This window comes from Panicum virgatum, chromosome 9N (assembly GCF_016808335.1).
Source record: "Panicum virgatum strain AP13 chromosome 9N, P.virgatum_v5, whole genome shotgun sequence".
Lineage (NCBI taxonomy): Eukaryota > Viridiplantae > Streptophyta > Magnoliopsida > Poales > Poaceae > Panicum > Panicum virgatum.
In genome coordinates this window covers 70,033,372-70,047,451 of record NC_053153.1, presented here as the reverse complement: position 1 = coordinate 70,047,451, position 14,080 = coordinate 70,033,372, and the positions used below count along the sequence as shown (strand labels likewise).

The 14,080-nt window shown below is 43.1% G+C and overlaps 2 protein-coding genes across 3 annotated transcripts; both read right to left on the bottom strand.

Moving 5' to 3' along the window:
- Window positions 1-254: 254 nt before the first annotated feature.
- LOC120691374 (serine/threonine-protein kinase ATG1c-like) lies at window positions 255-6,903 on the bottom strand. 2 transcript variants are annotated; one of them, XM_039974428.1, is made up of 13 exons: window positions 6,492-6,903; window positions 5,778-5,895; window positions 5,644-5,702; window positions 5,460-5,524; window positions 3,710-3,803; window positions 3,553-3,633; window positions 3,357-3,462; window positions 2,709-2,781; window positions 2,338-2,618; window positions 1,873-2,216; window positions 1,116-1,374; window positions 947-1,017; window positions 255-848 (listed from the first exon to the last, which is right to left on the bottom strand). In XM_039974428.1, exons 1-13 carry the CDS (start codon window positions 6,750-6,752, stop codon window positions 645-647), a joined length of 2,016 nt encoding a protein of 671 aa, XP_039830362.1. In that variant the 5' UTR covers window positions 6,753-6,903; the 3' UTR covers window positions 255-644. The 2 variants fall into 2 exon arrangements, with proteins under 2 accessions (XP_039830362.1, XP_039830361.1); XM_039974427.1 differs by having other exon boundaries at window positions 1,873-2,249; window positions 6,492-6,902.
- A 563-nt stretch (window positions 6,904-7,466) lies between these two features.
- LOC120691375 (digalactosyldiacylglycerol synthase 2, chloroplastic-like) lies at window positions 7,467-13,680 on the bottom strand. Its single transcript, XM_039974429.1, has 6 exons — window positions 13,599-13,680; window positions 11,413-11,473; window positions 10,521-10,836; window positions 9,770-10,036; window positions 8,401-8,750; window positions 7,467-8,239 (listed from the first exon to the last, which is right to left on the bottom strand). The coding sequence occupies exons 3-6, from the start codon at window positions 10,803-10,805 to the stop codon at window positions 7,747-7,749; spliced, it is 1,395 nt and encodes a 464-aa protein (XP_039830363.1). The 5' UTR covers window positions 10,806-10,836; window positions 11,413-11,473; window positions 13,599-13,680; the 3' UTR covers window positions 7,467-7,746.
- Window positions 13,681-14,080: the final 400 nt, after the last annotated feature.

Below are 14,080 nucleotides of genomic sequence, written 5' to 3'. Positions count from 1 at the left end.
CTTAAAATCTGTACATCACATTAGAATTAGAAAACTTTAAAATACAGATTTATTGGTACAACTTTCAGTAATAAAAAGGTAAATATGCAGACTAATTGTTGCCGCACTCTTACACAACTGGACCTTTTCAAATCAAAATACACCGTAGAAAATAAGTGTACAGTGTTCAGGTGAAAAATGTTAGGATGCAATTTATCCACCAAGTATTCATCTTGATGTATACTTAAATTACTAATACCACACAGTTTTCACCGTACCAAATGGATCAAATATTCAAGCGTAAATGACAATATGACACCATCAATGTCGTGTAGAAGCCCAATAGATAAATAAAAAACGACTGACGTAGCTGTCAATCTGTTTACATTTCAACAAATGACTATTATCTTCAACTTCTGCCTCAATCGGAACAGGATGAACCTACCACGTACAGCGGTACAGGCACAGCCGCACAGCACAGCCTTCGCATTACAGCAGTCGCCTGGGCTAGTTACACTGGATTTTCGCTGCTCTGCCTAATTCCACATTCCCTGACATCTTACATGCCCTAGTTTGGGCAAACAAATATACTTACAAATGAAAGAATATTGTACAAGTCCACCTTCCCTTGACCTGAACAAGATCTCGAGGGTGCACAGCAGCAGTTAGTGCCTCTGGCTGCGCATCTGGCCAAGCCTGGTGTTGAGAGCTTCAATATATGTGCGCAGCCGATGCCGATCGGATCTTGTCAGAGTCAAAGGGGGGTTGAGGGCCAGTGATGGTGCCTCGATCAGGAGAAACCGCAGCATGGATACTGCCCTTGTATACCCAATCTTGGCATCTGCTGCTTTCCCAAACATCTCACCGACCTGCAAATTAGGATGAGAAGTACAACAAGGAATGGGGGTCAAGAGGTAAACAGCATGTAACATTAGTTCCATAATGGAATACATTGAGCTTCACTTACACCACCACGTTTTCCTATATGTAAGGCGGACTGAAATATTATTTCAATAGCATCAGGCATCTCTGTACCAGCTGCATACACAAGAACACTATCAGCATCTAAAAGGATTTACCAGCTATGTGTCCCACACTATCATAATTATCCACAATTGCCGGCATGTTAAACATACCAGCTATCTGTCCTACAGTGCTGGCTAGTTCTTCAGCATATTCAACATCTGAGAGAAACTGTCTCTCTATCTGCATGTAGGCATCATCAACCAGCTGGGAGTTTGCAAGCAAATGGGGAACGTCAGCACTTGGCCCCTTCATAGGGGTATCCTGGGAAGGAGAGGCTACAAACGTATTGCATAAATGAATTGCTTGCTTCCAGGTTGCAAGAACAATTAGCTGAATAGAGAACGCCTCCAAGAGTCTGCCAGCTTTGATCTTCAATTAGGTGGTTGATCAGCAAAAATAAAAGCAAGTTAGTAGGTGCTTAACTGCCACTTACAAACATTTTTAATTGCTAATTGCAGCCTGAAGCTCTTCTTATTATAGAAAGCTTGGGTCTAGGTAGTTCAGTGTAACTCACAAAATATGTTTGCTAGAATGCATAAAACTTTAGGGCATCATTTGAATAATAAATCAAGGGAATCTGCACTCATATCATCACTTATGATGCACTTTTCATCTACACCATAAGTACTTTTCATCTATACCACCAGGTTAGTCAATGACATGTGGCCATATGGGTCCGATCCTACATGTCAGTGACACAAGGCAGATGGTATTGATGAAAAATGCACATTAGGTGGTGGTATGGATGAAATAACTTCAACTAATAATAACCATCTCCAAAGGTTTAGTCAAGTCAAATAAAACATGAGCAAATCACATAAGATGATAGGAAAATAATCTAAACTTCATCAAGGAGATAAATTTTACCTCATCTTTGACCAACCCTGCTATGGCTGATGCATACTGCTCCAACAATTTAATCCTCGTCAGATAATCAGATGGGGGCTGATCAATGGCGTCACTCATGTCTGCAGATCCCTGTGAAGTGCCAGATGCTGGAGAACAATGGCTATCCAAGCTACCAGTCCCCGCAGATTGTTGTCTATTAATCGGCAAACCATTTATCGGCATTGGTGCACTCGATAAAGTCAACTTAGGTGGTGAAACTGATGAATTATCATATTTTGCTGGCAAGTTCAGCTGTCGAGAGGCATTTGTTGAAGAAGATGATCCCTCTGGGTGTGGTCCAGACACAAAGACATATTCCTGATCTACAAACTCTAATGAATCAATGATAGGGGAATCTACATTTACAAAGTAAAGAAATAATAAATTCAGTAAGAATTCATAATTACAATGAATATGTGCTTGATGAGAAGATGACTTCCATACCTTCAGGATAACCACCTTTACGGTCATGGTGCTGGCTACTAGGAGGATGATTATTACCCAAGACATATCTGGAGAACAGACCAATATGTCTCGATGGACTCTGGCCTGAAATTTTGTCCAATCTTTTACCCATGGGAAACCCATAAGATTTCATTGGACTTTTACTGTCAGGGACTGGACTCTCATCCTGTTCACTTGGCTCATCATCCAAAGGAAAAGGCATACAATCTTCTTGAGAACTTTGGCTCGAAGGCAAATCTCTTATGTCAGATGGTGTCCGGCTGTAAATGCAAATGCAAATGCAAATTGCAGAATATTAAACATAACCCAAGATGTCATAAGAGAAAAGGTAGTGCAGACAAAAAAAATACCTCAAGGTCCTGTCTGGAGCTTGTTCAGAAAGAAATGGGTGATGCACAAATTCTTCAACTGTAAGCCGCTCCACTGGATCAATTACACAGATTAGCACAGCATTGTTAATATTAACCCATAGCTGCATAGGAACAGCAATAGCATAACATGATATTCAGTCTCTCTTTTAAATACTATGTGAGCCTACTATGGCTGTACATAATTAGTGTAGGCACTAGTGCAAAGCTCAAATGCAAAAACAGAAACCATCCGCTTGTGATGTTTCTTATCTCCTAAAATAATTTTGCAAAAAAACAAATATCCCTTGATAACAGTGATTATTCAGAGAACCCTTTTGTCTATGCAAAACTTTCTTAATGTAAGGTATATGCTGAGTTGAACATCAAATCTGAAGAAGTTACAAATAGAATCATAGTAAGAAGAAAAGGATACATGACAGTGCCAGTATAACTACTCTTGTTATTATAACTCACTTTTTGAAGTAATATTTGCTGTGTCAGAAAAGCAACCAAATGTAACGTACTACTACTATCATTTCCCATTACAAGTAGTGACATAAGAAATAATGAGGTAAAGCAAACTTCTTTGCCCCCATCAGTTACAATATAAAAAAAGTATCTATGTAACTACAACTCAGTGATTGGTACCTGAATTGAGTCGCAACAACTTTCTGCACAAATCAATGCAACCATGGCTCAACTCACAATCCGATGGGAATCGTATTTCACGTGACCTGAGTATATTTTTTAGCAGCTGTGGAGCAAATAACATTTTCCCCCCTTAGCACTTGTAGTCAAATCTAGGTCAGACGTAATGAAGTTATCTAAAAAACGGGAGGAAAACCTGGATCTGATTATCCCCATTAAAAGGTGGAATTCCAGTAACAAGTTGATAGAGAATGACACCAACACTCCATAGATCTGCCTGTTCTATCAGAAAAGCATGATGCACAAGCAATAATAGATGATAACCCTCATAAGAAACAGAAAAATGCTCAGACCTTTGCATCATACTTCTGTGCTTGCATGACTTCTGGAGCCATGTAAAGTGGTGAACCACAAAGTGTTTCAGCAAGGGCAAATGGTTGCAAAAACCTGCTCAAGGGAAGGGGGAAAGCAAACTATCATATGTATGATATTATTAAACTGCTAGATGCCTCATTGAATCATACATCCTTAAAAGCCAACTTGGTCCAACAAAATCATAGGGAATGGAAAGAAAGCTACGGAGATGTTACTATGGACTAAGATGAAAGGAATCAAAGCTACAAATGATCATGCAATCCTATATGTAAATTTGAATTAAGAGCTGAATAGCTGAACAATAAAGCAGACCTGAATGCTATAAGCTACTAGGAGTCAAGATAGTTTTTTTATTAATTAGGTTGTATCAGTCTACAAAGCTTTTCATGCAGATAAAATAGTTTAGCTACATCATGAAATGATGTTCCGATTTATACTTGCAGCAAAAGCAACAATGAAAGATAAAATGTGAACCAAGTGTATAAATATGTTGCAGAAGTGTTCTGGGTTTGTTTATTTATGGTTTTATGTGGAGGGCTTGAGAAAATCACTACTTGGCAGTAGCCCTAAAAGATCCTATAGGAGACGTAGTGCTGCATTAATGTTTGTAGCATACAATCTAGATTCACTGACGTAAGCTGCTGAAATTGGTACAATGGTAATTTAGAAATGTTGTTAACATTCTTTAAAATGCCACATATGCCAGTTTCAAAGGGTGTATGTGGCAGATATTATTTAAAAATCTTCCAGATTAATTGCAGATATGCTTAAAGAAATATTGCACAATTTTTTTTGTCTGAAACGTGAAACACCTTTCGTAATGTTGCAATAGCTTATTGGAGCCTTGTTGAGGGATTTTTTTTTATGGACTAGTGTAACTTTTGCAACATTTAGATCAGAGGATATACACTGGAATGGCTAACCCACGTGCTGTTTGCAGTAAAGAAAAAGAACTGTACATTTTATAGGGAATGTCTATAACGAAAGGAGCAGACCAGTATGTCCATGGTCCAGAGTGTTCCATGTCCTTGATCATTTCAAATGTTAAACTTTATGGTTTGAGTCGGCATGACAGGGAACACCAACGCCTCATGATAATGGAGATAAGGCCTTGCTTTACTGTGGGATGATGGAAGGAACCAGAACCAAAGAATTTTCCAAGGGAATGAACTCACAGGACATGGGCTGCTCCTTCACATGAAAGAAGCCATGTTCTGAGGCACAGTGGGTGCAAACTGCAAAGGACCAAGTGAAGTTATGTTCTCAGCCATGTTCTGAGCTACTTCGTTTCCCAGTGACCGTTGATCCTTCACCCTATGGACCTGTAACCTTATTCCTGCTTCAGGGTGATGCATGGTTTATGCCTTTTTTCCATAAACTCCGGAACTACTTGTGTCTTGCTTTCCTTCTAATATGATTGTCCATTTTTACGGCCTAAGAAAACTAATCGCTCCCAGAAAAAAAATTTGAAAGAGCAATAGAAAACAAACTGATATCAGTTGACACCACTATGAAGAAAGGGAAATGGGACAAGGTGGAAGGCCATTTGTTTAATATGTCGGTAGTAGTAATGATATGTCCATTGCATCCAGATCCAGGAAAAGGTCACAAAAGCAGGCATATGCAACTCAGTTGCAAATAAGCTTGAAAATTCAGAACATCTGTAAAAATATCTACTAACACGTTTTCATCTAAAAAAATGAAAGAAATGGAACATGAATAACTCACTTTGCAAATCCAAAGTCGGCAATCTTCAACAGAGAATTTTCATTGTTTTCAACAAGAAGAATGTTCTGTTTGCAAAACCACGAAATTCAGAGTCCAATAAATTAGATAAATTTGACCAGCATATCATCCTTGAACCCTTGACCAGCAATTGCAGGAAATTAAAACTAGATGTCAAGTAAAGAACCTGAGGTTTTAGGTCTCGATGAACCACGTTATTGTCACGAAGCATTTGCAGACCAGATGCTGCAGAAAAAAAGGGAGGAATTATGAAAAAGGCTCAAGAGAGAGAGAGGGGAAGGGGGCTGATGAATCACTTGCCTAACTGACGGATGAAATGCTTTGCAACTGTTTCAGAAACTCTTTTATGCCGTTGAAGGTATGCATGCAAGTCACCACCTCGGCAATACTCCAATATGAGATATATCCTCCCATGATCCTGATCATATACAACAGTCATGTATGGAAATTACTAATTAGAAACAGACTGTTCTACCGTCCCTCTGGCCTCTGCATGAGGCACTTCTTTTATTTGCTGAACAGCAAGCAGACAACAACATTGATACCAGAGACAAATTCGAGCCTTGGGTTTGCCATTAAACTAGTAAAATTCACTCACAAAATTGAGACTTCAAAGCATTACAACTTGTACTGTTCCAATGATCACCAAATCCTAATAGATGTCGAGAAAACTCAATCTAACACATTAGCCTAGTTGAAGCTCATGTAGGATGTCACCAAACCATGCGTCCATCAGGACTGAACCACCCATTACCAGCAAGGCAGCAACTGATAAGTGAACACCCAGTCCATCTTCCAAGGGGGCATCAAGTTAGACAGGTTACCCTTTGCTTGAAGTCTCTACCTACCTAAATTGCTCAAAGTAAAGTAGAATTCAGCTAAGGAACTTCCCGATTTCACACATCCTACGCTTACTATTAGACTCCATCAGCACCAAAACATCGCAGATCCACAGCAATAGCACGGGAGATCATGAGGGGCGTCAAATGGGGCGGCTAGCCGCGGGCCGGGTACCTTGACGGAGTCGTGGAGTGCGATGACGTTGGGGTGCCGGATGCGGCGGAGGATGTCGACCTCGGAGAGGAGGCTCTCGCGGAGCTTGCTGCTCAGCCGCTCCATGGCGATCTCCTTCACCGCCACCTCCGTGCCCCGCGCCCGGTGCCGCCCCAGCCACACCTGCGAGTACGCCCCCGACCCGATCGGCCGCAGCAGCTCGTACTCCCCCACCCGCCGCCCGCCGCCGCCGCCGCCCCGGCCGCTGGCGCCGTCCCCCATCGCTCCCGTGTCGCGGGTCTCGCGGGGACGGCGCCGCCGCGCAGGAGAGATGCCGCCGCGGGGAGAAGCAACCGTGTCGTTGCTGCGAAGAGAAGGCGAGAGAAGGAAACCGGGCCAGGTCGTGTTCACCCGCGGCGGGGCCGGCCCCCTATGGTCATCCCTATCCGCTGCTCATATAAGATTCCGACCCTCTTTCGCAAGATTCTCCCTGCTGGAATTTGATATGCCCATTTATGTTGGCCACAAAAGCAATATATAGTGTGGCATCATAATGTTTTCTATGACGTGAACGAAAAAACATGCTCTTCAGTTACGTCCTTTAAATTCTGTGGTTCTTAACACATGTTGCATGGTTGCTCTCTGGGGCTCCGTCACAAATTATAGGCCACTTTGGTTTTTTTCATATTCATAATTTCTATATTCATAATAAATATTATATTTTAAAAAATTAAAATAATTTGAAACTAAGATAGTAGAATAAATTCCAATGTCTAACCCTTTTTCTCCATTACTCAAGTTATGTAAAAAGAACGTGAACATACTACGCCAAAATTTCAAGTTATGTAAAAAGAACGTGAACATACTACGCCAAATTTTGTTAGTAGTATTTTGCTCTCGCGTGTCCTCTGCGCTGCGTGCGTGCTATTGGAATCTGGAACTTTGGGTGTCGTTGGTCGAACTTAGTAAGAGCAGTTGTAATCTCGGGAAACAACAGGAAGCCAACTTATAACACGGATTTGCACTTCACCTGCTTTAGATTTACAATTGCAAGATATGCAATTCTGCATTACAGGAACTTCAGAACGCCTCTGATTTTCCAAGAAAAATTGAGTGCCGCCACACCAGAAAAACACAGTAAGAACCTGTCTGAACAATCTGAGATCCTTTTTGAATGACAGGTTTTTGTGTTGCTGGTTAGTTCCTCAGACACCAACTGGACTGGTTAGTTGCGATTCTGTAATCCATGGCAAGAGCATCGCAAGAGAAGCTAATGCTATCCCTGCAAATTCCACCCAAGTTCCTTGCATTGCTGCTCATCCGGCTGCAGGGTATTTGGTATTGCACCGAATACACATCGGGCAGCTTCAATTCCAGAGATGGAGTTATGGAAAAATGCTGAAGCCTCTTCCATGTTCTTCTGCAGTTCCTCCGGGGAGATGCGCATGAAATGCTTTGAAGAGGGTGCTTTTTGCCCGACAGACATGGTTGGTGCAATATCAGCAACCCTAACAAACCTTTCTGTTGCAGCCTCCCAGGAAAGCTCATGCCTCAGTTCATCTGACAGTGGCATTGGATCTTCTCCCAATGCTTTCATTGTTAGCCTGACAAACTCTTTCTCACTATTGTACATGTGACAATTAGGAAACCTTTTGAAAAATTCATTTGAAGGATGGTTTGCACAGATCACAATCTTTCCCATCGCCAAAGCTTCTGCAGTCGTTGTGCATACCACATCTGTTGTGCTTGGGTTTATGAAAACCTTGTAGCTGAGGCAAACAGCATGTAGTACAATTCAGTTAGGCCAAGAATAAAAACTGATGGCATAAAAGAATTTATCATAAATTTTACTCAACATGGACCATATAGCAGCCACTAAGGAAGTGAAAGAAAAGGATATGGCTTATCGATTAAAATATTAAATACTCACTCGTGAAATATTGAATCTCCATGGTCGCGGCCTGGATAGACTCTAATATCTAAGCTCAATCGCTCAGCTGATGCTTTCACTTCATCAGAATCTTCCCCGCTGCCATACAACTCCATTTTAAGGCCAGATAACTCCATTTGGTGCTTATGAAGCAGATGAAGAAGCTCTGTGTAACCTTTACTCCATACCATCTTTCCAATATAATATGCACCCTTGAAGAATGCCTGCTCCTTTTGGCATAGCTGCTGATGTTTCAATTTGCCGATTTCAATAAATTTGGGGTTAACTCCATGAACATTACAAATCACAGACCTAGGGACGTCCTGAGTTGCTGCAGACAATCTTATAACCTACATAAGGAGGGTTATAAGAAGAAAGAGTCAGAAAAATTGCAGATAACAATGCAAAACAAAAGGGAATTACGCTTTTAAGAACGTTAAGCCCATGATTATATAAACTTATTAATGGATATCTAACCAATACAGATATGATTTGATTACTGTTCCTAAAAAAATAAAAATACATCACTACAACAAATGATGCCAGTATTGTTTATGTTGTTTAGTAAGTAAGGCAGATACCTCAAAGAAGAAAAAAACGAACAGGGTGCCTACTGCCCTCAAACAAGAAAAAAAATACGAGCAATTGATGCATACCATATTTGTTGATTTAATCGAGTTATGGTCTGCGGTAGACAAATACAAACTACAACAATTAGGGGAATCCAACAAGTTTGAATAATACTATTCAGGTTAAGAATATGTTGCCTCTGATAATGAAGAGTACAAAGTGGAACAAGAAAACTAGTACGTTATATATGTAACCATTAATGGCCTAAGTGTGCTTGTTTAAGATTAGCACAATGTTTGTCTTCCACTAGAAGTTATCAGCTATGCCTTATGTGATCAATTATACGTAGCCTACTTTCTGCTATATTATAGAACAATTGTCTCTCTAGACTCCTGGAACGCCATCTAAACATTGCATTTATAGTGGCATCTGATGTCCTCTTGACATCAGCTGCATCTTGACATATTTCTTGGGGAATTGCAAAACAACAGCAGACAGACCCATAAGTCAACCTACAGTTGTCAACTAATCATAGCTTCTCCTTTTTAAAACTGATACTGTAGCAGAAGCTCAATTTTAAGGGAGGTGTCAAGGTATAGGTGTGTCAATCTAGGATGACCACACCATGAAATGTTGCCTTTGGTTTAGAATTGTGTATCCATGTTGGATATAGTTACCATTGGGCTACAGTAGACAATGTCATTATTGTCCATCCAATCTTAACAAAACCAACTGGATGCTAATCACCACTGAGCCTAAAAAAAGAGAAACAACACAATAGAAAAATGGAAGTACTAACCTTATGGCAATAGATGTCTGTAACCCAAGAATTGATGTGTTTTAAGATAAATGCACTGATATATCCATTTTTCTCTCTTTTCACATATTCCAAATAGTTCGTGTGAACAACACCTATGACTTTTTGGAACTTGGTTTTCCACCTCCGTCCATGATGGTACCATGTAAGATGTTCTGGCTCTTCTAGCACTGCAATATCTGCTTTGTCATCAGATATGGTCTGACTGATGTCCCCAACAGGTAGAATGCTCCTTTTCTCAGTTGAAAACTGCATATGGACATCACTAGTTAGTTTAGCATATTATCTCAAGATAAAGAACATTATCTGCACAGCTCAATTGATGCTCTCCTAAATAAACAAATTGTACATAGTGATTTTATAGTTCCCTCCACTCCTCAAATGCCATTCAATAATTCTCACATTCTACTCTGTGCTCCACCACCTCGAATTTTCAAGCCATTCAAGCATTTAATGTACAGGATGAATATACTCTTCAGAAAACAAACTACCTCATAGTCTCATACTATGTACTTCACTGAGACTGAGCAAAGATTTTTTTTTTCTTTTTATGTGTTATAGAAAGGAGGCAAGCGGATTAGCGAAATCTCCACACAAAAAAGAATAAAAAAACTGGGACCTCTGGTTTAGCAAGAAGTAAACCATGCTAATAAGTAACACATCCATACCGACACAAATTTATGTATTAACATGAGAATTCAAACAGTATCTGCAAGATTTGTTCAACTTTTACCTTCCCAGGGTAGAACTTTATATCGAACTTTGGTAACACCCCAATCCGCTCCTCAAGCCACCGCCGCACGTAGGCTTCCTGCTCTGCGGGCGAACTGAACTTCATCTTGTTAGGGTAAACAAGAATCTGATCCCCCTTGGACAGCCACGGCACTACCAGCGTAACCTCCCAGTTTCCAGCCTTGGCGAGGTATGCGGCCCGAAACAGGGGGTTGACGGCCGTACCAGTCATCCATGGCAGGCTCGCAGTGGTGAATATTGCAACATTCTGCTGCTTCCCCGCCATGACACCAGAACCACCCAGCAACTAGCTGTTGCTGCAATGTCCAAGAAACACCGATACTAGTACTCAAATTTTATCACCTAAGAGGCCAAGAATAGCATAAAACTGACGAAAACCACAATTGACAATACAATGCCGCATCTTGCAAAGCATCTTTGCCCATGCACTCCCCACACCCAAAGGCCGATCCCATGTCGCCTTCGGAGAATCGGTTCACGAGCTGTAGATCAAAAAAAGAGACCCAATAGCATCTAATTCGACGCCCCCCAAATGCAAACGTGACTCACGCGCGCGAGAGGGGCCCACGAGAGAGATCTATCGGGGAACAGCCTGACTGGGATATCGATCTGAGCTCTTGGTCTCAAATCGTGGGCTTGGCTGCGCTAATCGGCTCTTGAACCAAACCACCTAGGGCCATCCCACACAACTAATCAAGCAAAAATCTCAAACCATCCCTTCCCCAACCGGAGCAACCCGCTCGAACCAATCCATCCCGAACAAGTTGGATTGCCCTATGCCGTTCCACCTTCCTAGCCCCCAACGAGACACTCCCTGAATTCGAGACGGCGCGCGGACGGGGAAGAATCGAGAGGAAAGAAGAGGAACTCACCTGTGTGGTTGGCGCCTTGGCGGGGCAATAGGTTGAGGAAGCAGTTGGAGGCGAAGGAACGGGATCCAGATCGGCTGACGTTGAGCTCTCTACTTCGGCGGGACGTCGGACGCCGCATCGCCGCCCGTCCTGCATCCGACGGAAGAAAGCGAAAATGGGACGCTAGACTGAAGCAGACGCACGACGCGGCCCAAATAAACGCTCTCGGTTCGGCCCATTAGAAAGCGCTCGCCCAAGGCTGCTGGCTGCTCGTCGCCGGAAAGGGATCCGCTGCAGTTCGGCAGCCTGCAGTTGGGCCACTGACAGGTGGACCTGCATGTGTGGGGCCCACGTGTCAGGGACACCAGTGCAGGGCACTCAACTGCAGCGAATCTCGTTCCCTCGTCGCCTCCCCTGACCCCTTGCCATCCACAGATATCGAGGGCTCGGCGGCTCGGCGGCGCCGACGGCGGCGGCGGCGGCATGGACGTGGGAGCGGAGCAGATTTCTGAGGACACCTCGCTGCTGTGGATTTCCGCTGCTGCTGCTCTTTTCCTCCGCATCCCCTGGCCTCGTGATGTCCCCAGCACACGAGCTCCACCGCCCAGCATTGAGGTTGAGATCTCCATGGGCAGCAGCAACACCAAGAGTTGAACCCAAGCCCAATGCCAAACGCTCATGCTATTCATGGAGAAGGACGAGGTGCTAGCGGTGGATGAGGGATCTAAATAAGGGTGCTGCAGCCAAGGTCTAATGCAAGCTCAGGGGTAGCATTTGAAAGCAATTGAGAAGCAGAGGTTCAGATTAGGAGCAGACAATTTAATTTTGTTCAAACAATGTAATTTGAGAATATAAAGATTGTAATTTGATGATTGAATAATTTCTCAGGAACAGCAAATAGAATGTGGACAACATTGAGTCTTCAGTAAAGAGGGATGTTTCCAGAACTGAATTGCATATAAGCAATATATTGTAGGTTACAGATGGCAAAATGCTTCCAGAACAGAACTGCACATTATAGGTGCTTGTTTGTTCATCTATGACACATGATGGATATCCTCACACGATTCCACCCTTCGTAATGCTCCCAGTACTGCAGGCTACATATGGCAAAATGCTCCTAGATCTGAAATGCTTGGGCACTGGATCAGCATTCCCTTACAAAATAACAAGAGACAACCACAACTACTAAAATAAGTCTCTAGTTAAAATATCATCACACGGTGGTCCATTTAGGAGTTGAGACCAGCTTATGAGGCCCATGCTATCTTCAGAACCTTTCACCCTATCTTCGGTAATTGGTCTTTGTCCCTGTGCACCATCATTATTTGCCTCCTCCTCAACCTTGTAAATATAATAAAACCAACATGCTTTAGATAAACATGGGATTAAATAGTGTACTAGAATGCAATTGTTCATTGCATACCTTTGATTTTTGCTTCTTCTTCCTTGTCTTGTGCTGCTTATCAAGCCAAGTTTTTTTCCGTTTTGAACTTGTTGTTTTGACATCTTTTTTCTTTAGGCGCGCATTGCTCAACAAGTCATTTGATGGATTAGTATTTGTGGGGGCTGCACATGGATCCTCCAAAGGTCTTGTGCATGCATTGATTTTGTCTTCAATTTGCTTTCCAAGGATCTCAAGTGTGCTATCCACTAGCACGGTGCATCCTCAACCTTAGTTAACATCTAGGTTTAGAACATTCAGAAAAATTCAAAGTTGATACTTCAAGCATTTAGAAACTTTAGAGCAAGAAAAAAAATTCAGGCAAGGCATTCAGGGATAAACAACCTTCAGTAATGGGGACAGCAGTAAAGAATGAAGACGATGGATGATGGATTAATACTTAACGCAAAGGATATTGACATTGATCATCTTACGTACAGGAGGAGAAGAAGATGGGACCGTCCCCTCCGACGATCGGAACCCTCGCGTGTCCCCTCCAGCAATCGACACTTTGGTTCTCGCGCTCGTTTCTTGTCATTCTCGCGCCATTTTATCCCATGTCCTGCCCGTTTCGCGCCGCTGCATTTTACTCCACTGCCTAGGGCTGGGCCGGTCGCTTATTTGGGCCGCGTCGTGCGTCTGCTAAAGCCTAGCGTCCCATTTTCGCTTTCTTCCGTTGGATGCCGGACGGGCGGCGATGCGGCGTCGGACGTCCCGCCGAAGTAGAGCGCTCAACGTCAGCCGATCTGGATCCGAAGGAACGAGGGGGGCCTATGGAGGAAGACAGGGCAGCCAGGTCCGTACGGCGCTGGGAAAGCAAGCAAAGCAGGTGCCGAACGCACACGGGATCCCCGCGGGAATCTTGGCCTCGTATTCGAGTTTTTTTTTTTATTTTTTCGATTTATCAAAAATATATATCAATTTTTTTTTGCAAAATTGTCACATACCGCCGGTTCGTTTGGCGGTAGGTAGATACCGCCGGATGAACCGGTGGTAAGGGTTCTGGCCCACCGCCTGACAACATATCGCTGGTTCATCCGGCGGTAAGAGGCCAGGCCAATGGGCCTTCGTGGGCCGGTAACTTACCGCCGGTTGAAACGCCGGTAGCTGGCGCTTACCGCCCGATGAGCCGGCGGTAAGAACCTACCGCCGGACCAACCGACGGTAAGGCCCCCCTCTTAATCCCGCCCGCCCGCCGCCGCCCGCTCACTCCCCGCGCCGCCGCCCGCCAGCCAAGCGCCGCTC